General features: G+C 39.6%; 1 protein-coding gene across 3 annotated transcripts in view; it reads right to left on the bottom strand.

Moving 5' to 3' along the window:
* Nucleotides 1-26,489, bottom strand: part of ARMC2 (armadillo repeat containing 2) — a 99,674-nt gene that overhangs the window by 24,207 nt on the left and 48,978 nt on the right. For all 3 annotated transcript variants that reach the window (XM_040627607.1, XM_040627606.1, XM_040627605.1), the window contains exons 9-12: nucleotides 24,980-25,082; nucleotides 23,421-23,644; nucleotides 10,844-10,989; nucleotides 6,516-6,615 (exon numbers count right to left, since the gene is read on the bottom strand). In XM_040627607.1, the coding sequence (XP_040483541.1) occupies nucleotides 6,516-6,615; nucleotides 10,844-10,989; nucleotides 23,421-23,644; nucleotides 24,980-25,082 (573 nt within the window). The remainder of the gene's footprint in view (nucleotides 1-6,515; nucleotides 6,616-10,843; nucleotides 10,990-23,420; nucleotides 23,645-24,979; nucleotides 25,083-26,489) is intronic.

Below are 26,489 nucleotides of genomic sequence, written 5' to 3'. Positions count from 1 at the left end.
CGCTGACGTCAGAGGCACCTCCTAAGGCAGGCCCTGATTTGCAAGGATGATATCGACCCTGCTCATTCCTGCATTACGAGGCCCATCTGTTTGTACATTTGGTTTGTACCAAATGTAGTTTACACCATAAAGCATACAATATGTGCACATTTCTTAAATGAAATTTGTCATTTGATTGAATTTTGGTTAGCATTTGTAATAGACGCTCTGCCTAACGCTAAGGTTTAGCTTTCCAACTGCATCAAGCTGACCGAGATGTTGTGTTTTGGTGTGTGTGTGTGTGTGTGTGTGTGTGTGTGTGTGTGAACTGGAGTTATTAGTTGTACCATGGATCTTGGACCAATTAACCTGCTTAGACATAAGCCAAAGAAGTTTCCCTTGTTCTCCCTGAGGAAGTCCTGGGAGGACTGTAAGAGCTGGGAGGAGTGGATTCCTTTTCTCTGAGACTGTTGATAAACCAGGAACCCTGGCTGGGACCACAAGCACCAGCCACAAACAGGCCCACCTCACTGCAGGGCTGTGTGCAAAGAGGGCTGGAGCCAACTGGGCCATTGTTTGTATATGCACTAATCTTCCTCAAATGTATCTGTTGCAAACTTACCAAGTTCAGATATGGGTCTACACTGAACTTCCCCAAAGCAGCACATCGGCAGGAATATTTGGTGATTACTTGAATAAAATTTGGGGGTGATTTCACAAACTACAAATCAACAACTCATGGTTTATCTAGTTACTTCAGGTTGAGGCCATTCTGAGGGCCCTGCAGTAGAAAGCCTGAACTTGCTTCTCCCAAGTGGTTCCTTCCAACCAGCGCCTGAAGCCTCACCAATGTGAACGCTGTGTTATAAAGCATTATCAATGTTATCACTGGGTGTGGCCCCATGACTCCTTTTTTGTTTGTTTTCTTTTATCCAGGACTAGTCAATTGTTTTAACATAAGTCTGGTGGAAAAAAATTCATGGAAGAGTCTAATAAGCCCTCTCATTTTCTCTAGCTAAGAAAACCTTTAGTTCTTGGTGCAAAAAGCAAAAGGCATGGTTGTCACCGCTCGGGTTGTCACTGCTTGCTGGGGAAACCTACACCAACACCTGCTTTGTCTTGCTAGTTTGGCTCCACTTTGGAAGGGAGATTCACTGTCAGCCACAGGCCTGCAGAGAAAGACTGACCCTGTGTGGCTGACTGGATTCATCACTTCAAAATCTCGAGATTTTATAGAAATCCTCCGCAGTCAATGTTGGAGAAAATTATTTTAAGGAACCACCTGAAGGATTTATACCACAGGGTCCCAAAGCTGCTATGCATTTCGATCACTTGAGGAGCCCCTAAAAAGAGGTTCTTGGACCCCATTCCAGACCAGAATCAGCATCTCCAAAGGTGGGGCCTGAGAACCTGTATTTTTAAAGCTCCCCAGGTGATTCTGATGACCAGCCAAGTTCAGGCGCTACTACTGATTTAAATCAAGAAAGAATCGGAAATCTCCCCACTTTAAGACCTACTGTCTGTTTACCCGTTCTTACGTTCTTAGGTGCAGCAGCCAGAGCTTACCTCAACACAACGAGTATGAGTAATGTAAAAGAGTGGGGGAGGGGAATTCTTTTTTTTTTTTTTTTACTTTTGGCATTTTCTCATATAATTCCTTCCTTCCTTCCTTCCTTCCTTCCTTCCTTCCTTCCTTCCTTCCTTCTTTTCCTCCTTCCTTCTTTTCCTCCCTCCCTTTTTTCTTCCTTCCTTCCTTCCTTCCTTCCTTCCTTCCTTCCTTCCTTCCTTCCTCTCTTCCTTTCTTTTTCCCTTCAGTGGGAAAAACAGCAGATAAGAGAGGAAATATTCTACCCCTCCCTGCAGCTGTCAGCCCTGGCACTATGGAAGTGACAGGCACAGTTTCCTGTGACGTGCCTCACCAGCTTGATAAAATCACTAAAGAGGAGTGTGTAGGGGTTTTCCTTTTTCCTTCCTTTTCTTTTTTATTTTTTTTTGAGGTTTTTGTTTCTGTATTCTTTGAAAATATGCTTAGCCATGAACATGATTTGATTTAAAAATGAATCTCAGAAAAATGAAATCTCTGCTGATTCCCAGTGTAGCCCTCAAGACTTTTAAGACAAAGTTCATACTGACCTCTCAGAACAAAGATAAGGTACAGAGACTCTTTCTGCCTGTTTAATCACTTGGTGATAGCTATGTATATAGAGAGAGACTACCAATCTTCCAAAGTATACATGTCTACAACCCAACTTAGTCTTGGATTTTTAGAAACAAAAATAATTATAGGAAGTAATAATTCTATAAATTGCTGGAGGGTTGGTGGGTTTTCCAAAGATTAGTTCAAAGCCTCAACATCCAAATAAATCTCAGGTGTAGCAGTTTTTAGCCACTGCAGATTAATACACTCCCAGCAGAACATGCATGGTGTGGGATTTCTGGATTTACTTTTATTTCTAAAAGAGAGGAAATACAAATCATATTCAGCTGGCCACTTGGGAACATGAACCTAAGATGCTATGCTGATCTGAAGTAATTTAAAATCCACTACTTCTGTTTTACTCTTGCGTAGGGCAGTTCACCAATGTGAAAAATGTGGGGAAAAAATATTATCATTTCCTCCTCCAAACTAGGAAAAAGAAAGTAAATACTTAAGGAAGAAGTATTAAGATACTAGAAGAAATATTTTATAATGCTTTACAGATTCCAAAGCATTTCAAATACTCAAAATTCATTCTTTCAGCACTCTATCACGCGTCTCCTACGCCAAGCATCATCTCAGGTTTATCAAAACAAGGCCCGTGTCCTTCAGGAATTCCCAGGAGTGGGTGAGGCAGCTATACAAAAAAATGACCATTTGGAGAATCATGAAAGAAATATTTACAAAGATCTATGGAGTATGGAGCTTTTGGTTAATGATTTTAGGAAGTAGTTGGGACACATAACTACTTCTTGTAGCCTGAACAATTTCCCTGCTCTTCTAAAATATTTTGGTCTTGAGGAAAATATAAAGTATGTATCCATTTTTCTTACTAGAAAAAAATCAGAGATGGTCCAAAACTATAACATTTCATTCTTTAGGATAAGTAAAACACAGCATAGAGTCAAAGTATAATTTTTGAAGAGTTAACAACATGACTGTCATACAGATATAAAATTAACACATTAAAAAAATTACTTATCTCATTAATGAGGGAGCCAATACAATGGTTAAGTTGGCTCCAAGAACAATCAAAGAATTGGGGGTTTACAAGCATTAAAAAAAAATGTTAGATTACTAGGTTAGATACACACCTGGCTAATAGCCTACAGGGTCATAAAACCATAACTTTTGAGGTTGTCTTGTCTACCAGAGAAAAATCTACAAATTAATGTGTAACTTTATAGTGCCTGGGTTCTAATTGAATAGTAAATAGCAAGTTTAAACAAAGATACATTCTCCAGGAGAATTAAGCCCTGCCTATTAAACATTTCCCCAGCATGACTTTGTCAGGACATGCAGCCTCCCAGCCCAACATCTTATTTCTAAGTTTTGGATACTTTTTCTCAATTATAGTGAAGTGGTTAAGGTTAGGGATATTCTACTTGGGTCCTTAGCTCTGGGTATACTAGCTGGGTGTACTGGCTATGTTTAAATCTTTAAAATCATGCGCGGATGCGAGAGGAATTGAGGGTCTTGAAAGGCTCCACAGAGGAGGGGACAGGAGAGCTACATCTTGTAATATTAATTGGCCCTTCAAGATGAGAAGTGACAAGGGATAATTCATCAAAGAGTCCCCTCAGGTCCACTCACTAAGAGTCTATTCATATTCAATTTTATTTAAGACTTTTTTAGGTGATACTTTTAACAAGTTTTATTATGCGTTTCCCCTCCTAATTGTAAGCAAATAATCACAAAGGGTAAGTGAAGATTACCAAAGGCAGAGTTAACAATCAATAGAAAGGAAAGAGAATGAAATCTACAAAAAGAAGACACAGACATTTAAAGAATCAGACCTGTGCTCCCAGGAAGGGGCAAATAGCCTCTAGAGCAGTAATTAATGCTTGTAATATTGACCTTCGGCATCAAGAAGAGGTTAAATAATTTTTAGTATCTTTAAGAAGGCAAGGAAATATGTAATATATCTGAATATGATTTTTACTACAATGATAAAAATAATTTCATAAGTTAAGCATTTCGTTGATGGTTCTGGAAACAACATGTGCTATACATAGTCTGCAAGGAGCTCTGAACACAAAATTATCATATGGATCAACAGAAAAATATGGCTTTGAAACACCAATTTTGCTTTACAAATAACTATCGGTCCAAAGTGAAAAGTAGTTCACCAAGAGGCATGGTAAAATTTTATGCCAATTAAAGACAGTTAGTCCCTTGAACCAGAAAAAGCACACTCTTAACCGTGTTGACGTCTCAAGTGTCTCATATTGGCAAGATACCAGGATATTTGTCTATTTACTAAACATGGCCATCATCCGAGCTATAATCAGAAAAACAAACAGCTATTTACTAGTAATGCTACAAAACAATAGGACTATTTGTCAGTACTGAACTGGTGGGTTTTCTTCCTTTTTAAAAATACAGGTTATGACATAAATTGAAATCAAACTGTTACACAGAAATGTTTTCTTTCACCCACATTTGAATATTCTAGTGCAAGCGAGGATGTCTTCTCCAGTTATAGTTATCTGAACCATCCATGATCGAAACACCAAACCAAAGAGAATAATGATGACAAAATGAAATTACAATAAAAGTCCATAAAATAACATTTCAAAATAATATCCATAGCTAAACTTTTTAAGTATAAGATCTAAAAGAATTCTTTTACTGCTATAGTAAAGTATCTTTTCTACCATTTAATTTTTTCCTTAAAAAAGAAAACCAGGAATAGGAGTGCCTAAGCTTTTCATCGGATTAATTCACTTGTCCAAAGATTATAGTTCAGATCATATATTGTACCAAGATCTAGATTAATAAATGCTTAATGGACACTTCAATTAATAGCAGATTAAGAATACTTTCAGGTAGATTACTCAAATCCATTCTTCCCCTGACATAGCAAATTCTTGTACCTTTAAATCTTTCAAAGTGTATAATTTAGAGAAAATACAAAATATGTAGGGGAAAGCATATGTAATCAAATACTCAGAATCAGAAACTCAAGTACATATTCGTAAATCACTGCTTAAAAGCTAAATAAAAACTTAACACTTTAAGCAAGGTTTTACCCTCTTTAAAATGTAGTAATGGTATAATATGAGCATAGAAACTTCTCTGTCATCTGTATAACCAAAAAAAGACTAGTAACCTTTTAATAAATTAGCTAATAATAGCATCAAATCTGACCAACTTAGTCATTCTCAGCGGAAGTACTTGGCTGGGTAAAAATAAGTTCAATGCTATTTGTGGCAAACAGGGATTATATTTTGAGGTGGTTTTGAGATGGCCAAGATAAACAAACACAAAGCTTTACATTAAAATGTTCTTAGTATACACATAAATTATTTGGTTTTAAACTTAGTATGTGATTCTGAAATTTTACCATATTTGAAATGAATATATATTGTGTTCATGTATAAAATGTCTCACTAAAGAGTTGATGTTACTTTAATCATTTATAAAGCTGAATACAAATAAACTGCATTTAATGAATATTCAAAAACTTATAATAAGACTTAATGTGTGTACTATTATGATTTTATTAAGGTGGAGTCACTTGTGACTACTTTCTTTTTTTAAACAGCTAGATATATACTTTTACCATATCCATTAAAACCAAATTATTTTCTTTCTAATACTTACCTTACTTTAGAAGAATTTCATCTTCTAAATACTAAAGTGTCAAAGAATTAGAGACTTTCAGGGCTAGAAGAATCTTTAGTGTATAGCCAGTATGGGGATCCCAAACTTAAGTTTGCATCAGAGGTCCCCGTGGTTCTCATTGACGTGCAGATGGCCAGTCCCCCTCAACCCATCTGACTCAGCGAGCCTGGGTGGGGCCTGGAAATAACCCCCATCCCACCCCAAGAGGATTGTCATGTAAGGGTCTATAAATCACTGGGAGGAACAACAGTGTGCACCCACCCTCTTCCCTAAACTGGCAATCTTACCACATCAACCATCCTATCGTAGCCATTTCTGCCTCAAACTACTCCCTCCTCAACGGGGAACTGGCTCCTTGGGGCCGCCCATTAACACATCAAATGGGAGCTTCTGATAGAAACTGGTATATTCATGGGGCCCCTGGGTGGCACAGCGGTTAAGCGTTTGCCTTCGGCTCAGGGCGTGATCCCGGCGTTCTGGGATCGAGCCCCACATCAGGCTCCTCCGCTATGAGCCTGCTTCTTCCTCTCCCACTCCCCCTGCTTGTGTTCCCTCTCTCGCTGGCTGTCTCTATCTCTGTCAAATAAATAAATAAAAAATCTTTAAAAAAAAAAAAGAAACTGGTATATTCAAAACATAAGGCCCCTGACCTGAGCTTATACAAACACACCAGTGCAAAGACATTGAAGAATTAAATGCATGAAGCACTGACCTGTTTCTGCTGGTATTTGTTTATCAGTTTCAAAAACAAGGCGTAACATCTGGAATAGTTGGCCAAGGCTACACAGCAGTCATGGTAAGAAGTAAGTTTGCTGCAGAAATGCCAAATGGGAAAATAAAAATAAACTTCATTTTTTTTTTTCTCAGAAAGTTCAAATACACATAGGGTTATTTTAAATGCAGACGTTCAAAGTGTTGGCCAGTGCCTGAAAAGGACTCTAGAAATACTCCACACACCAGTCCAGAGAAGTCACAGGAGGCTTGCTGTCTGCTCTAGACTCTGGGGGCACAGGGGGTTCGGGGGTGAAGAGAAACCTGAAGCCTCTAAGACACGTATATGGTGTAAATTTACACCATCCATGTTGTTCAGAAAACACAAACTAAGAAATTTATACAAATTCTGTTCGGATACCAACCACTGAATCCCTTGAGACCCCATCAGAAACAAATGCTAAACTGTTTGAATATACTAGGCTGGTAGTGATATACTAATATCAGGCCAACTGGACCTGAAAGCTAAAAGCCTTGAAAACAGCAAAATTTTGAAGGCATGCAAACAAGCAACCAACCAAAACCCACAAGGCAGTACTGACAAACCTATATCGAATTGGGAGATGTTCATAAATCTCTCATTAAGTGATAGATTAATAGGTAAAACATCATCAATATTGTAGAAACTTGACCAGGTACCAGGCCATTAACAAGTCTCAGTAAATTTTCAGAGAACTGGTGTCTTCCAGCTCACATTCTCTGGTCAAAGAACAATTAAGTTAGGAAATCAATGTAAGAATGCATATCTTAGGGGCGCCTGGGTGGCACAGCGGTTAAGCGTCTGCCTTCGGCTCAGGGCGTGATCCCGGCGTTATGGGATCGAGCCCCACATCAGGCTCCTCTGCTATGAGCCTGCTTCTTCCTCTCCCACTCCCCCTGCTTGTGTTCCCTCTCTCGCTGGCTGTCTCTATCTCTGTCAAATAAATAAATAAAATCTTTAAAAAAAAAAAAAAGAATGCATATCTTAGAAAACATACTTTTGAAAACTTAAAAACATAACTTATGGGTCAAAGAAACATAAAAGTTTAAAAATAAAATACTGAGACCTGAATAACTAAAAATATCACAAATCAAAAATTTGTGGGATACAGCTAAAGCACCATTTAAAGAAAAATTTATAGTCTTCAGAAGGATTTTAAAAAAGGAATTGAATTTCTAACTAAAACAGAAGAAAAATATAATATATCCAAAGATAGTAGAAGAAAAGGGTTAAGACAGATAAGAAGAGAAGGAATATAAGAGAAAACAAACCTACAATGGAATGGATCAATAAATCTGCTGGTTCTTTGCAAAAACTAATAAAATTGGCAAACTTTTGGCGAGACTGATTGAGAAAAAAGGAGAAACATCATAAGCAATCAAAATAAGGAGTGAAAATCAATATCAACGATGCAGAGGCAGTGTGACATAGTGGTGAAATTAAATGTATGGATTCCAGAGCCAGACCACCTGGTTTGAATTCCAACTGTATGATACTAAGAACAGTACTGAGCTTCTCCATGACTCAGTTTCTTTATACACAAAATGAAGACAATAATGATAATACTCACCTTTTAAAGTTGTTATAAGGAATAAATGAATTCATATTTGGAAAGTGTTCAGAACATTGCCAGGCACATAGTAGTCGCCATGTAAGTATTTGTTAAATAATATTAGTAAATACTATTAGTAAAATAATAAAAGGGGACATGATTTGACATGCAACAGATTTAAAGGATAATAAGAGAATATTTTGGAATGACTTTATATTGTTTGAAAACTTAGATAAAATGGGCAGATTCCTATAAAAACATAACTTTCGGAAACTAACCCAAGTACAAATAGGAAATATGGCTGGCTATACAACCATAGAAAGTGAATCAGTAGTCAGTGACAGTCCCACATTAATGGGTGCAGACACACACACCAGGATAAAATAGCTTCTCAAGGAAGTTCTACAAATTTTTTCAAGAAACAGGTAAGTTTAATTTTCACAAACTCTTCTAGAAAAGAGAAAAAGTGGGAATATTTCCTAACTCATTTTATGAGACCAGTATAAACTTGACACTAAAACCAGACAGGACAATATGAGAAAGGAAAAGTACAGGTTAATCTAGCTCACAGATGAAAAATCCTAACCAAAATATTAGTTAATTAAACTGAGCAATCTATAGTGACTTAACATGAGAAAATCTATTAATCTGCAATCTAGTATATTAATGAATTTTTAAAAATCCACATAATCAAAATAGATTCAGGGCAAGCATTCAAGAAAAGTAAACATCCATTAGTGTAAGAAAATTCTTCCTTAACCTTCTGAAGGATTATACAAAACCTACAATAAATACTATTTTTAATTGGTAAAACCACAAAAATATTTCCTTTAGAGTCAGGGGAAAGGCAGCAGGTCCAACACTCTTACAACTTCGTATGGGACATCCTGAGCAATGTGGCAAGGAAGACGTGGGGACGGCAGAAGAGTTGTAATAATTGGGGGGAAAAAAACCCAAATTATTCTTATTTGCAGACAAATTGCGTAGAAAATCCAAGAGAATCTACAGACTAACACTTAGACCTAAGTCTCATCACGATTCCTGGATAAAGATTAATAAGCAAACATCAATACTATTTACATAAACCAGCAACAACTTATTAGGAAGTATTTTATACACATATTTTATAGTTGGCATGTGCAACTATATTAGTTTCAGGTGTAAGACATAGTGATTCGACAACTCTATACATTATAACATGTTCACCATGATAAGTGTAGTCATCATCTGCCACCATACAAAGTTATTACAATATTATTGACTATATTCCCTATGCTGTACTTTTTTCCCCTGCGACTTATTTTATAAATAGAAGTTTGTACCTCTTAATCCCCTTAAAAAATATATTTAAAGATTGCATTCATAGTTGCAGCAAAAGCCATGAAGGAATAAATCTAACAAAAGATGTGCAAAATCTTTTTGGAGAAAGTTATAAAATTTTATGGGAAGATATAAAAGAAAATGTCATGAATGTTTATCGATGGAAGACTCAGTATCATAAAGGTGTCAGTTCTCCCCACTTGCATCCCAACTGCTCTATATACTCAGTGTTATTCCATGAAACACCCTAAAGTTCCTACCAAGAATCCTTAGCTGATTCTCCAATTCTTGAGAAAGAGGGAAGAATTTGGATCTTAAAGGAGAAAGGGGGTGAGGGATCCATCTTATCTTATAGCAAGACTAATCTCTAACAGTAAAAACAGTGTGATACCGATCTGAGAATGGACCAGGATGCCCAGAAACAGACCTACGAGTATATGGAATCTTGTGTTTGACTACCCAGGCACTTAGAATTGGTGAGGGGAAAAATGGCCCTATTCAATAAAAGGTGCTGGGACAACTGACGATCCACATGGGAAAAAAATTAAATTGGATCCCTACATGCCACCAGATACAAAAACAAAATGTATAATTTTATAGTGCTTCAGAATGGGAGTGATAAGTACCCAGAATGAAGAGGCCAGACAGGAAAGTACCCTGCTGAAAAAATCAGATCTGGACTCCCATCCTCATCCTGGGGTCCATTACCAATTCGGTCTTCAGAAAATGTTCTGTTTTGTTAACCAACTACAGTGAAGTTTAAGAAAGGGCCAGGTCTCTTGAGAAGGATAATTATGTAAAAACACTGGCAAAGAGCAGTGAGAGAGGAAATATAAACGCATAATTTAAAGACAGGTCTGAAATTGAACATCTTGCTTTGCAGCGACCTGGATTCAGATGGTCCTCACGTCTGGAGTGAAGTGTAATAAACATGACGAGCGAATATGTGAGCCAAGGTTCAGTCACACAACTGAAATAAAGTAACCTTCTATTACAAATCAGGTCAGACCAGACTTTCTAAGCAACGCTCCCCTTTTTGAGTTATAATCCTCAAGTACGGTCTCCAAGTATACCAGAAAGTTTATCCTGTTTTGTGACACAGTTCTTTATCTCCGATAAGCTACGAGGAATTTTTGTTTATTCCGTAAAAACCCTAGGATAACTCATAACTCACCAAAGAACTAAGGTGACTTACAATGGATGAGTTTAGAATCATATTAGGAATACAGAGGAAATGGGGTCATTCGTTTACATCATTTATTTTGAACTTGGGCCACGAGATATGCTTTTTCTGCTAGGGGAAGTAAAAAGCAAAAACAGGATTCCTTGCCAGTCACACACACACAAATATCAACGATAACCCAAAATTTAAGGCTTAGCATTTGTGTAAGGTTACTTTGTTTCCCATTCCACCTACCTGAATATTCTGGCAATGTTGGTGCAGACGTCTTTGTCAGCCACGTACTGTCCCATCACGGTGCAGAGCTGGGGAAGGGCACTGAGGCTCAGCACCTTACTCCTTGCTAGTGGCGAATCAACCAAGTTTCTCAGTGTAGCAGTTATCTAGGATAAAAGCGTGTTTGCGCCATTGTTTTTTAATTGGAAAACACAGTCACGCCAAGCTCTACCGCACAATTCATCCTTCATTAAATCAGTAGCAAAACCAAGTCCCTGTTAGATGCCTCCTACTAGACAACATGGGCTTAAGGACAAACAGCATGAAATGAAAAAGATAAATGAATACAAAGAAAGCCTACTTTGGTTCAAAGGTAAAGAACGAGAAATTCATGTCAATAAGCAATTAGCATACCAAAACCCTAGGGTTAGATAAATCATCATCTGGGTTTGTTAGCTGACCCTCATAAGACTGTCGCTTCACCCTTAGAAACCTCTCCTTCCATAGTTTTAAGAGTAGTGTCAAATAATGCAGTGGCCAAAGGATATTTGAGACTGTTCGTTCCATTCTTTTCCAAGAGGCAAGTATTGATTTCTTGCAAATTTGCCTTATTTTGTAAAAAATGTTCAGGAAAGATATCTTTGTCTAAAAGTGGAGAAGAGAATGGGATGCCTGGAAGGCTCAGTTGGTTAAGCATTTGCCTCTTGGTTTTGGCTCAGGTCATGATCTCAGAATCATGAGATTGAGTCCCGTGTGGGGCTCCATGCTCAGCTCATCGGGGAGTCTGATGGACAGTCTCTTCCTCTACCCCCTCCCCTGCTCTCTCTCTCTCAAATAAGTAAACAAATCTGTAAAAAAAAAATAAAAAGTGGAAAAGAGAACAATTTCATAAATCCAATTTACTAAACGTAAAATTTAGTAAAACTAATGCCATCGTTCTCTAGTACTTTCGATACGCAGTGTGATCTTTCCTCATGGAACAGGACAAGGCAGGCTCTTGGTGAAGAAGAGTCAGCTCAGGAGTCGGACACCTGGTCAAACCCCAGCCCACCACTCGCTAGCTTTGGTTAGCAAGTGAACCTCCCAGGGAACATTTTTCTCATCGGTAAAGTGGGGATGGTGATAGCTGCCGGAAAGTTGTGAGGGTTCAATGAGACGAGATGCGTGAAGGGTCACCCCTATCACCTAACAGGAGCTCAAACATCGTCGCTCCCATCTCCGCGTTTGTTGTGGGACTTCACACCCAAAATGCAGAAGAGAGATCACTGGCCTTCGAGTCAAATGATGGCGATGCAGGTCCCAAATCTCTTTCTAGTTCTGTGACTGAGGCACCCACTCATTGTTCAACTTCCCCACTTTCTCATCCGTGAAAAGCAGTTACCATCCCTGCTCACTGCCTGGGGTGGTTGTGTGTGTCAAATGGAAACATGGAACAATGTTTGTGTGCACTATAAAGCATTATGTAAATATAAAGCTTCATTATAGCCATAGTTAATAAACTTTAAAAACAATTATTAAGATATGTATCTTCGATTAGTTTTCTTTTGTCACAACAGCAACAAAAATATAACTAACTATCTTGAAAGCAGAGAAAATAAAAATAATGCTTCAAGTAAATGTGTTCAAGTCTTTTGAAATCAATTCAATTATACAGCAATTCAGTATAAATTATTCCCTGAAAGCTTCAGCATCCAAAACATCGGAGGGGGAAACAAAGTACTTGAGCGTTCCACTTCACCGTGGAATCTACAACATAGTCTCCAAAGCTCAGGAATGGTTCTCTGTGAAGGCTAATATATCATTTTAGGCGTTCCAGGCCGTCACAACCATAAAATGGAAAATTCTCATCACCCGACCCTGGCTCTACCTGTTCTCCTTCTCTAGAGACAGCCAGGCACGCAGGCGCTGCTGGATTACATCAATCCAAGGGGATGACTCACAAGCGTCCCCACTTGGGAGCCCAAAGAGCCCAGACGCCCGTGTGAATCCTGACTTGAAGTCAGGCAGCCGGAGGCTGTGGAATACACATTCTAACCATCACCCACAGAGAAACCCATCCTCTTCCCCGGTGCCCAAGGCTTCACAGATTGGGTACCTCGATCTACAGCTGTCCTCTTGCTCCCCACGTCAAACCTCTGGCAAGGGACGCTGTCAGCAAAAGGGATGGTAGTGTTCTTAGGAAGCTTTTATTTCCTTGCTTCGAACTCAGTTTGTTCCTCTCTCTTAACCATTTTTCTCATCTCATTAGAAAAAGTTAAAACAAGGGCGCCTGGGTGGCTCCGTTGGTGAAGCACCTGCCTTCGGCTCAGGTCGTGATCCCAGGGTCCTGGGATCGAGCCCCGCATCGGGCTCCCTGCTCAGCGGAGAGCCTGCTTCTCCCTCTGCCTCTGCCCCTTCCCCTGCTTGTGTTCTCTCTCTCAAATAAATAAATAAAATCTTAAAAAAATAAAATAAAATAAAAACAAAGAAGAAGAAAAAGATGAGGACAAGGAGATGAAGGGACAAAGGAGCAGAAAAGGAGGACTTTCCCCTTTAAGAAGCCTCTGGCAAGAAAGTGCAGGGGATTAGCAGAGGCCTGGTGGTAAACCCAGCCTAAAGCCCTGAGGGCTGAGGGTCAGGGGGAGGTCACCAGGCAGAGGCAGCAGTGCAGGCCCCCCATTTTGAGGGGCTGGCTGAGAGCCCTGAATCTCAGTGCGGGGGTGGGGGTGCGGCTGACTGCCAAGCACAGACAAGGGGCTGTTTCTGGGAAAACTGTGTAAAGATCGGTGGGAGGAGAGTCTAGTTAAATACTGTGGTAACAGTAAAGGCGAATTTCTAGTCAACCCACTTAACTTTCAGCCTGGCTCCTGCTTTTAACAGATATATTTGCGGAAATCACTAATTCGTTTTCCTGCCCTCCCCCCAGGAAAGCCCACCCACTGGGTCTGCCCCCAGAGCAGGAGTTCACCAAATTCCAAGTTTAAGCTTGCAGAAGTGTACCCGGCTCTTAACTTTCCATTCCGATTTATATTGTTCCTAACTCTGCTTAGTTATGTACTTTTCTGTTTTACTGTCTATAATCTTTTAAGCCATCTCAAATCCTCTAGGCCAGAAAAAGAAGTGCAAGTTAGATGATTACATCGATGCCTGTTGCGCTTCCAGAGGGCTCACTGGAGCAGTTCCCACGCGTCATCTCGCCAAGAAAGAGCAAACAGAAAAACATGTTGCGATTCTTTTTCTTCCCATCTCCTGACGCACAACCGCATGGGGCAGCGAGGCAAGCAGGGGGAAGAAGAGAAAGGAGAAGAATATGGACTTGATCATCTACAAAGACGATTTATAAGAATTTAAGTGTCCTAGCTTCTTAGCAGTTGTTAGATGACGTCTGAGGCGTCACCCTACATTCTCGGTATAAGCCAAGAAAGAAACGTTCTGGTGTGATTCTGGTTACTCATCTTCTGAAAACGGACTGAGCTACACCCTACAACTTGATGGTGCTCATTTTTTTCTGAAGCAGCTTCTTCTCTCTGAGTCCCCAGATTCCTTGATCATAAGAGGTCCTGGGCCCCACCCTCAAGTCGAATCTCCTAGCAAAATGCCTGATGAGTTTGGCAAAGCTGTCCTCTCTAGCGTTGAAAGTTCTCACTGTGTCGTCGACACTGGGAGACACATTGGAAAGGGAAAAATGATGTTGAGAAGTGATTAGATAATTCATAAAGGCTTTTATAATTATTAAACAGCATTTTAGTATAGCAAAATTAGAATTCAAAAGCATCTGGGGTTTTTTTTTTCGAATTGATTATAGGCATTTAGTTATCGATTTCCAATTACGTTTTCAACTATTAATTGAAAAACCTTAGCAAACGCAAGAAATCATTGTCTTAAAATTGGAGGTCCTCCTGATTGATATCACGGGATTTAAGAATGACGACACAGGCCCAGCAGCTGGGGCCCCGTTCCTGGGGACCCGTTCCTGCAGCCTCTACTGCAGGGGGGTACACCAGGGCGGGGTGGGCGCAACGTGGGGAAGGCTGGTTGGTTGACTTCAGCCTCCACACACTGCTCATTTCCAGAGTGGATGGCCCTCTCTCTTCCTTTTGCACTTTTCCTCCATCAGAATCCTCAGTCCCCAGGGATCCCACCAGCTTCTGCCCTAGAAGGCATTCAGCCATCAGAGCTGCCCCAGAGCACAAGGGCTTGGAGCTCACAGCCCACCACAGAACTCCTGTTTCAGTGCGTCAGAAGTTAAGCAGTCTTTTTTGGCTAGCCTGGGAACTTCGCCATCAATCACGATATTGTTCCTTGGAGAAACATTTTCCCAATTTCAAAAAACCAGCTTTCAAAGAAACCTCTGGAACATAAGGCAATTAAAAACCACACCATTAATAGTCTGAAAGTTATTATGTTTCCTCTACCAAAATCAGCCTGAGGATTCAGTTTTATTTATTTTTATACATTGAATGTGATTATGGAAAGAATTTGAGCAGCTTACTTTATGGTTTATAAACTACCCTGTAAACTTGATCTCATTGGCTCCCTAAACCAGCCCCATGAGGCAGACAGGAAGGGTATTACCAACCCCACTTTTCAGATGAGGAAACCGAGGCTCAGAAAGTCCATCAGCCCCCAGGTAGGTGGGCATCCTAAACTCCAGCTCCTTGCCTGTTGTCTCCCCCACTCCACTTGGCTGTCTCTGAAAGCATTCACTTTATTTCTCAATCATCTGGGATATCCATAACCAAAATCCCTCGAGCTTTATCTCCACTTAACTGCCAACTGCAAAACGGTTCACTTCCCGCCGATGATGTGAAAGAATACACACAGCCGCCAGAGACCGCAAACAGTGTCAAGTGATTTAAGAACCAAACCCACACCATTTTCCAACCTCAGCAAAACCATCTCCCTCTATTAATAAAAGCACATTCATATTCTGGATCTGTGCCCAACTGCAACCACATATATGCCAAAACCAGAGCCTCTGTGGTAACCAGAGGAGTTTCGGATTGTCTCATATATGGTTCATACAGTTCTGGCTGAGACAAGAGAAATCAATGACAAGATGCCACCGTACCCATGAAACTGCTAGCAGCCCAAATGCCTAAGCATTTTATTGGAGTTCAGATCGATGCATATGAAAGTAATATTAATTCATATCCTTGATAATGCCTGGTGCCTGGCTATGGAGCCCATTTGGCACATTCCTACCGTGGGCGTCCTCCTTCAGCAGGGAAATAGTTCTGTCCTCCTCAAAACCCCAGTGCCCTATTCTGAGACTCTATTTAACACTTGCCTGTGTTCGCTACTCTCCAGTTACTGCCTCTATGTCAGCTGCCTTGGTAAAATGAGCAGGTAGCTGACTCGGCTAGTGGGGGCTAGTCCCCGTGTCAGCAGACCTGAAATTCCGAATGTCACATAAACTACGCAGTATGTCAATGCGGTAAAATGAGGAAAATGAGTCTGAGACAGATAATGCAATACCAAGAGCTACCGAGTAATAACTCCGATTTTCCCTGATTACATGGTAAAGTTAGTGACATTTCTTTACTGCCACAACTAATATGTCTACAACGAAGAGATGAGGCTGAGCAGATAGGACAGCAATTAAGAAGCAAATGTCTCTCCCCAGAAATGACAGGCACAGGAATATTTATTTCCCACGCTGGATGTTGCTTGTGAAGAGCTATTCTTCAGCATGATCCTCCTGGCCACTCTCCATCCCTCGCTTCCTGCCTGGGGAGCACAAGGTGCTCCCCTCTGCTCCCCCTGGGGCAGGTGCCGCTTGTGATGAGGTGAGCAGGTCTAATGCAGGGGTTCAGGATCAGAATGCCCGCCTGCCTCAGCTATAAAGTACAGCTTTCAACCATGGTGATCATCTTCTCCCCCTCCCCATCGGCCTTAGTTTTGCTCTTATTTCTAGGCTCAAAACCCAAGGCATTACATTACATGTCTGGAGTCTCCGAGTCTCCCCAAATCTTTAGCTATGTCATCCTTGGAAAGTCTGAGGTGAACACAAGTTACCTATTCATAGGTCCTTCCCAAGAAAGGGAGGGGAAGTGGAGAGGAAGGGCCGGAGCTCTGCCTACTTACTCTCTCATGCCAGTTGGGTGAGTGAGTTACTAGTTAGAGCACTGCTATTCCTCCTAGAAAAGAAGCCTCCTAAGTCATGAATAGTGGTCCCCTTCCCACTAACAAATACATCACTACAGAATTAGCAAGACTAATAACCAATACCAAAGACTGTGACCCAAAAAGTTGCATCCCATCTCCAAAGCAATATACTGTAAGCCACATGAGCCAGAACTAGTACTCTAATTGTACAATTTGCTGGTTTCGATAATGTCTGTAGTTATGTAAGATGTCACCATTGGGAGAAACTGGATGATGGGGACACAGGACCTCTCTCTACTATTCTTGCAACATCTTGTGAACCTATACTTAGTTCAAAATAAAAGTTAAAAAAGAAAAGCCAGACATAAAAAAGCACACATACTGTATGTTCCATTTATATTAAATTCTAGAACAGGCAGAGCTTATCTATGGTGAAAGGGATCAGAAAAATGGTTCCCTTTGTGGGGTAAGAAAGTGGGAATTAACTGGAAAGAGGTGGGGGGAAATTTCTGAGGTGATAGAAATCTTCTGGCTGTATGCTTTTGTCAAAACTCATCTAACATGTAAGATCTGAGCATTTCACTGTATTAGAAATTATATGCAATTAAAACAATAAGAAAATAAATGACCTCATTTGCTGCTTCCTAGTCAAACAAAACCTTCAAAAAAGATGCTTTAAAAATATTTTTTTCTAAAACAGTAAAAATTAAAAAATAAGAATATTTTTTTCTGTTTATTTTTTAAAAGATTTTATTTATTTTTTTGAGAAAGAGAGAGAGAGAGCATGAGCAGGGTGAGGGGCAGAGGGAGAAGTGGACTCCCTGCTGAGCAGGGAGCCCAATGTTATGCTCAATCCTGGACTCCAGGATCATGACCTGAGCTGAAGGCAGACACTTAACCAACTGAGCTACCCAGTCACCCCTATTTTTTAAATTATCAAATCCCCAATAAAATTATAAGAATTTAAGAAAATTTAAAAAATAATTTAAGAAATACAACCATGGGAACATTTGCTCTCACAGGTATGCAATTCATTTCCTCCAATAATCAGAGCAAGGTTCCACTGGGTGGAAGTTATTGCTTTGGTTCTAATTTTATGGTCTGTGAGGTAGGCTTCCCATAAGCAAGGGTAAGCCAGAGAAAGGGAGTTAACATCCTTTCCTAATTAAGTATGCATACTCATAATAATTAACTACCTAAATACGTATTAATCTCTACATTTTTAAACTATAAAATATAACTAAAGCAAGATTTAAAGGACCCCAACCACCTTGGTACAGTCGTTAATTACTAACATAATGTAACTTACTGCTTCATTGAATCTCCAGACCTCAGTCAAAGGCATCTCTTAAATCCCCCAGATCCTTGAAGCAGGGAATAGTTGGCTCTGACACTTGGGCTCCATTAAGTACCCAGAATCCCACGCTGCTGATATAACACCCCCTTCCAATTTTAGTTTCTATTCAGCATGGTTCCCCACGTAGCTTCTCAAAGACAGAAAAATGAAAAAGATCCGAGATTTGAAATCCACCTCTAACTCTGCCATCTTAATTTCTTGTGATTAATTTTTTTTCTCAGCAGAAGAAATGGCTCTTTGAAGCTTCAGGTTTTGGTAATTCTGATCTTACTTTGTTTAATAAATTTCTTTTTTTTTTTTTTTTTTTTTTTGATTTTTATTTTTTTTTTTTTTTTTAGATTTTTATTTATTTATTCGACAGAGATAGACACAGCCAGCGAGAGAGGGAACACAAGCAGGGGGAGTGGGAGAGGAAGAAGCAGGCTCATAGCAGAAGAGCCTGATGTGGGGCTCGATCCCAGATCGCCGGGATCACGCCCTGAGCCGAAGGCAGACGCTTAACCGCTGTGCCACCCAGGCGCCCCTGTTTAATAAATTTCTGCTGAGTGCCAACGATGTACCAGCTATGTGTCATGTCCTATTCTATAGTGTTTTCATAGATCGGCTCATTTAATTTTCCCAATGACCCATTAAGATGGCCCTTTATTTTTTTAAGAGGTTTTATGGATTTATTTATTTATGAGAGACAGAGAGAGAGAGAACATGCACAAGCCAGGGGAAGGGCACAGGGAGAGGGAGAGAATCTCAAGCAGACTCCAAACTGAGCACAGAACCCAACTTGGGGCTCGATCTCATGACCTTGAGATCATGACCTGAGCTGAAACCAATCGGATGCTCAACGGACGGAGCCACCCAAGCGTCCCTAAGCTGGTCCTTTAAAGATGAGGAAAGGAAGGCTCAGAGACTGAGAAGCACTGCTGGGGTCAGAGCTCAAAGGCCAGCTCAGGCCTTTGCCTTCTTCACTAGAGAGCCCTGTCCCAGCACCGAATACAAAGCCAAATGGACCATCAGGCTCTTGCAGATGTGGTAGGGGAAGAGCCAGAACAGAATACAGCACTGAACTCAGATCGGTCAAAGCAGGGAGTTTACTCTGGGCCTTGGAAATGCTTTTTAAAAATCAACTATATCAAAACGCCTTTTAATTAAAAAATACAGAGATAAAAAAACTCATACAAGCTTCAAAGAGAGCATGGACTGCTAGCAGCATGAAGCCATCCCACCCGCCTACTCAAACTTCTCCGTACAAAGCAGCACAAGTCCTCTTCCCGTGGGCACTCTCCACAGCATTTACCAAAGCTGACCAACCCAATCCATGCTTCTAAGATCTCTACTCTCCTGTACGTTGTTCTTTCTTAGTTTTCCGGCCGCTTTTTTTTCTTTTTTCCCCATTTCACAAATTGGGCCATTTTATAGAAACTGTTCTCAGCCCTCCTCTATAATCTTTCTATACTCTCCCCTTCAGTAACTTCGTCGTCTTTCTTCACTTCAGCTATCACCTCCATGCAGATGACCCTAATTCTGTTTTCTCAGCTTTCCTTTTTCTGCTAAATAGCCCACTTGGCTATTCTGCTGGTACCTTAAAGTTTTCAGTGAAGACTCGTTATGTAATTTCCTACTCTCACCAGATCAGTTCCTTGTAGAACTCTCTAATTTCTCATGGTAATAGTATCATTTTCTGAACTATCCAGGCTCGTAATGTCTAATTCACCTAACCTAGTGTTAATTCACTTTCTTTTTCCCCAAACTCAAGCCACGGTGAAGGAATGGAGTGGGGAGTGACAAGGGCCAGGAGGACTGACATTAGTGAGAAATTTCCTCTTAGAAAACGGAAGCAGATGACACGGGAGATGTACTGAGCAAAGGAGGGGGAAAGATTAGGATTTGAGGGGCCCTCTGGGGTGACACTTGCAGACCTCGAGAAGTGAGCCCGGCATGAGAGGTGGGGAGGGAAGCAAACCATGGGATCTTGGTGCTGCAAAACAGTCTAACCTCAAAAACATCTGAAGCAGGGAAAGAATATACTTCTCTATGGACTGAACTCAAAATCAAATGAGTCAGGCTGTAAAGAAGAAAGGTTGGAAATACAAAAGGAATAAAAAAGAGGAATGTTAGCTCAAGACGATCTGGGTTTCAACAGTTATGTTATATACCTATAAATTATCTAACTACACACGTGATACCTTGAGATTTTCTTCAATGACAGCAAAGCAGCTTTCTTCACCCTGTTCTCGAAACACAGGGGAGAGAACCAGGGGAATCAGGGCTTGGTTGTGATGATGACTTACACAGAAGGCTCTTCTCCATTCCCCAGGAAGGGGGCACGAAAGAAACCACAACAGACTTTTCTGATGGAGTCAACTCCAGCAGTTTTCCCGTGTTAAGCCTTCCCAAATGTTAGCCTTAGAAGTCAGAGATGGACCCTAACACCTCCTGATAATGCATTCCAGATCGACACTGACAAATCCCTACTTCTTTGGCCACCTCGTTGGGGGATGCAATGAACTACCGGCATGGAGGGGGCCTTGACTTTTCCCTGGCCTTTCTCTTTTTCCAAGTTCTAGGGAGCTCTCCTGAAGTTCTAGGATTCTGGAATTCAGTAAATGTGTACCGTTAAACTTTCTTTACTCCTGCAATGTTACAGACCAAGTCATATCTCCAGGCCAGGAGTATTAATACTTCCACTTGGTGCACAGGTGGTGGCCCTCAGATCCTCGGAGCAGCAACGCTCATCCTCTTAAAATGCTGTTAAGCATCTGATTGGCAGAACTGAAGGTGGTACTGCATGTGCGGAAATGCCATGATTTTGTAGAAGAAGAAGGCTTCAGAAAACTATTATCTGATCACAGGAAGCTCCAAAAAGTAGGTCCCTACTGGCAGCTGTCTTGTCCTCCACTATCTTCCTCGCCACCCAGAACACGCCTGGCACAGAGCAGCCCCTCCAACAACACCATGAAATCAATGGCTCTTGATTTCGGCCCCACAGTGATAAACAGAAACATATATGGATATGTCTATATATATAAGAAACAACATAAAGAAAAACTTCAAAATCTCAACACTTCAGTATTTTTCCTGTAAGAAGCATTAGCCCAGATGCTGTGGAGGATCCTTTCTCCCACACCCATTCCTGGATCTCATTCCTTTCGCTCTATTACAGTCTGCCTCCAAGCTAATAACCGTAGCAACACCACCTGGCGGGGTGCATGGATGTCAGCAAAGGAAAAGGGCATCTAACCTAGTGATTAAGTTTGCACCTAAGGATGTTGAATGGGGGGGGGAAGGGAAGGAAGGGAGGAACACAGGGAGTAGGACTGTACTTACTGCTATACCAGAGGTCCTAGTTCTGCACTGGATATATTTTGGGTCACAAAAGTAATGTTCCTTTATACCAACTGACCTTACTTCTATATGTTATATATTTTATTGTAAATATATAAATAGATATAAATATAAAAATAAATAAATATATAAGTAAATTTGTATATATTTTAATTATATATGTATTTTATTATATATTGTAATATATATTATAATATATTATATATATTTTTATATATGTATATAAATGGGTTGGAAAGAGATTTTTTAATCAGACAAGAATTTAGAGTCTGTTGCATAAAAATTAAAAAGAGTGAACACCCTGATAGGAAAACAGTTCAGAATTTGAGGTATATCCTTACCACGAAATATTATGCAGTCATTAAAAGATGTAAAATAAATCTACAAGGGGTTCTTACTATGTATTGTTACATGAGAACACAGAAGGGCATAGAATATCCCATCTTTGAAAACCTATGATTGCATTAAAACATGCCGAGCACATCAGTGTTTAACGATGTTGGCTAACTGGTTGGAACAGGAAAAATGAGGAAGGAAGAGAGTAATGGAAAATAAGCAAAAACAACTATTAAAAATGAGACAGTCTGTGATAAAAAGCAAGAATTCTATAAAAATATGCGTAAGTATATATTTGCACGAAAAGGCAATGGAAGAATGGTTACTAAGATGTCAGAGGCGTGCTATCTCAAGGTAAAAATATTTCAGCTGAGTTTACATTCTTCCTTATACTTTTTTGCATTTTAATAAGGAAATATAACAATTATATAACCAAAATAATGATTTTCATTGAGGAAAAATTTTGAATAACTCACTGACACTGGCAGCATGAAAATAAGGTTTCTAAGTCTTCCTAGACAAAAGATGGCACATGCAGTAGAATTTTGAATCATTCACAATTAAAAGGGGTTTTCATGATCTTTTTTCAAAATGGAGACAGACCACAAAGTCCAAAATTAATGATCACCATAAACACTTTAAGCATCTTTAAGGCAGGGTTTAAATCTAATTTTTAACACACTTTCCCAAAGGCCCCAAGCACTCTGAGTGCTCAATCAATCCTCATTAATTGACAAGCACATTTCAAATCTCATGAATTATTACATCAAAGATGCTATTATCTGATATACAAATGCTATTAAAAAGTAAAATCTCATCTAAAAATGAATATGAGAGCTGAAGCAGCTCCAGTGAAAATAATTTAACTATGAAATTTAATCTGCCACAAAAGAAATAATAAAACTAACACGTAACGAATTTTTTTCATCTTGCCTCTGGTCCTATTAAATGTATCTAGTTTTGCTACCTTCATTCCTGTAGTCTCAGGCCTGAAGGTCATCAACACACCCCGCAACAACTGTCCACTCAAAATCATTAACTTTCGCTTTTTATGGCAGGTGCAAGATTCATGACATTAGCTACCCGTCCTCATGAACGATATCCAGTCTTTGAAACTCGAAAGATTAAAACTCTGCCTGTTAAAATTCTGGTTATAGCATGCAATTGTTTTGCAGAGAGATGCAACCGTTTTATTCTCCTAGGCCTGCTTTCCCTGCCGAGTAGCAGAAAGGGAGGTCAAAGCTGTGTAGAGAGACGCTGCATGAATAGTCACGGACCAGCCTTTCCAGGGGAAAGGGATACACACCGGCTGTGTGTGGGGCAGTGGCTGCTTCTCTTGATCCCTCATGCCAGGTACCCCCACCTGGCTGTAGATAACAGCCCTCTTGTTACCTGTTAACACCCACCTGGCAGGTAACTGGTACTAGGGAACGTGAAAACGAATTTTACACATATAACCTTTTCAAGTACAATACTTACCTGGACAAGTAAGTGGCCTGAGTTAGGCAAACAGGTACCACATTTCTTGGTGTTCTCATTTATTTGCTTTATCAAGTTCATCAGTATTTCCACAGCATCTTTACTGATCATTTCATCGAGAAATCGTGGATTTCCAGAAATGAATTTGATAGCCCCCATACAGTATAGAAAAGCTTCAGGGTTAGTTTGCAGATCTTCGCTTCTCAGGACCCCCAGTAATGATTCTGTCAAAAAGATGAGTTTTTACAAATGCGTAACAACTGAAGAGAGATATTTTAAAGCACTTGTACGTGAACATCAAATACAATTTGTAAAATGTTAGTACTGCATTCAAATGCTTGTGAAGTGTTACTCATGTGGTATAAAGAGGTAAGCTTATTTGTAGCTAAGACAAATCTCTGTAATAATAATAACAGTAAAAGGATGGGATTATTAATATATAAATAAGAACATGTTCTTTTAATTAAAATGCCATTTCTTGACTCTAAACTAATATTCACCGACATCTATTTTTAGTTACAAAAATGTTGAGTTATTATAGAATAATTGATAGTTGAGACAATTTAAGAGTTAAATTTCAACAAACTTTTGAGAATATACTGGTTGCTGTATAGACAACCAGGGTCTTTTGAGACAGGGTCTTTTAAGAAATCTCAATCGCCACAGAAAGAACACTTTAAAGATAACATCCACTGTTTCCAGAGAGAACTTAAGAACGTCCATCTGAATAGCATATAACTACTAGATTTTAGGGGTAACCCAGGCAATTCTGATAAGGTTAATCATGCCTCTTTCACATGTAATTTTATTAATGTCAGTGTGATCATTTGTCAGAATCTTTCTTTGTCCCTGTCTGCTGGGGCCAAAAAAAAAATCATTTATCCTAGGTCACAATAAAAGAACTCGGGGCATCTTCCAGGTTGTGGCCTTGCCTTAGATCAGCAATGCGAATTCAGTGCTCGCTTCGGCAGCACATATACTAAAATTGGAGCAATGCGAATTCATAAAAGATTTCTATAAAGGTAACTAAGCATCTTAATTATTTAAGGGTTTATCAAGCCTTAAGCGGTATTAGCTAGGAAGGTAGAGTGTGATCAGATTTCTCTACCTCCATATCTGAAACACATTTGACACACTTTGATGTCAAATGTCTACATCAGCTGTCTTCCAGTTTGCCTTCCAAGTTTGAGTCATTCCTACTACATCAAAAGCCCCAAAATTTCAATTATGTCAAATACCATTAAATGTATTTTGTCTGATAATCAATCCGAGACCAGGAAATGAATTTTTAAGTAGGGAACGCTTGACAAAGTCACATAATGTTACTACAGGCATTTAAAACAAACAGCCAGCTATCCTGCTGGGCTCCAAAGGAAGGTTAAACAGAACGTGGAAAACACAAAGAAAGACAGAGCAAAGCTAGGCATCACATAACTTCTGGATATGACGAGAAAATAAAATATTCTAGCTACCATTAATGATGATAACTTTGCTCCCCTAACTTCTCACTCATACTCAAGGGCAACATTTGCTCAGTGGTAGAACTGAATGATACTCACCCAGAATGCTGTCATTTTCAATCAGAGAGTCATTCTTCTCACTCCTGCTAATTTTAAATATAAGTTTGCAGACATTAAGAAGATTCTTTCTACTCACTTTAAGCTGCCGAGAAAGAAAGCACGTTTTTATTGCAGAGGGAAAGAAAGACGCACCATCGTTTTTTAACACAAACATCCATTTTAAAAGTGCTCCAAGGGTATTTTTAAAACACAAAGAACAATTCTAAGGTTAGGCTCCATATTTGCCAACTACAGTATTTCATTAACCTACTTATTGTAAATACAGTATAAATATCTTTAGGATACGCACACTTCACTGACCAAAATTTATTTCTTACTTCATAGAGTCTCAGCCTTATACGTGAGATTATTAGTGACTTTTTAAAGAGGATATGAGGATAAAGAGGGGAGGGTGTTGGTAAGTTTAATTAAATGGAGTAATTGCTTTAACACAGAAGAGTAAAGGAAGACGGATACCAAAATTTCAGATTAGACTAACCTGGAAAAGAATACTTAGTAGGGGTGGAGGAAAGAAAAGAAAGGGGGAAGGTATGATTCTCTTTATTATTTGTATAAAAGAAAACAAAAAAGGAATAATTTTTTATTAGATAATACATAGATATTTATTTCTCAGGCTATATCTGGAATGCTTTGAGATGATAGCAAATAATGTTCAAAATTTTAAATTACCTTCTAAATCATACAAAAATATTCAAGTAAATTAAACATAGGGGCAATAAGGAAGTATACTTTTAAAAAAAAGCACAGTAGAGGGGGACTAACTTCATCAAATAGTTCAATTCACTATATATTTATCTAAAGTAGTAAAAATTAAAAATATCCTAAGTGTCCAATATTAGGGGATAATTTAATAATAAACTATAGAACAATACCATTCATATCAAGCAGTCACAGAAAGTATAACTGTGAATACCATTTTTTAAAAAAAGACATGTATAACCTACTGTAAGATGGGAATATTATATGCCCTCATTGCAAGAAGGTAAAATATGTTCGTAGGAATGAGGTCATCTGAACAAATAATATATATCTGTGTGAAAAGCATGGCTTATGGGTCATTATTTTATCATTAAAAAGCATCTTTAAAATTATCTTCAATATTGTTTATTAATGTCTTCCCGATTAGTTAAAAAAAAAAAGATAATGGAATTTGTCAGACATGTTTTTAAAGATTTATTCTGTGTGTGATCCACAAATATTAATGAGCTCCCGCGGTGTCCCAGGCACAGTGCCATTCACTGTAGAAGACGTGAGGAAGCACACGGTCAGCCCCGGCCCCCCGGGGGGGGGGCGGGGGGGGCAGAGGGAGGGGCGTATTATCCACAGACAGAGCGGTTTCCATCCGCCTCCCTGCGCGGGGCCCTCCACAGGTTATCTCAGGGCAACCTTGCAAATAAGGCGTTATTTCCATTTAGCACCTGGGGAGTCTCGGTGAGTATTAGAAATGCAGACTCTCAGGCCCCAACCAGCTCTGCCGAATGAGAATCTG

Source organism: Ursus maritimus, unplaced genomic scaffold (genome assembly GCF_017311325.1).
Source record: "Ursus maritimus isolate PB19 unplaced genomic scaffold, ASM1731132v1 scaffold_13, whole genome shotgun sequence".
NCBI classification, from domain to species: domain Eukaryota; kingdom Metazoa; phylum Chordata; class Mammalia; order Carnivora; family Ursidae; genus Ursus; species Ursus maritimus.
Note: the sequence above shows the minus strand (reverse complement) of the source record. Positions and strands in the feature narration are given on the sequence as shown.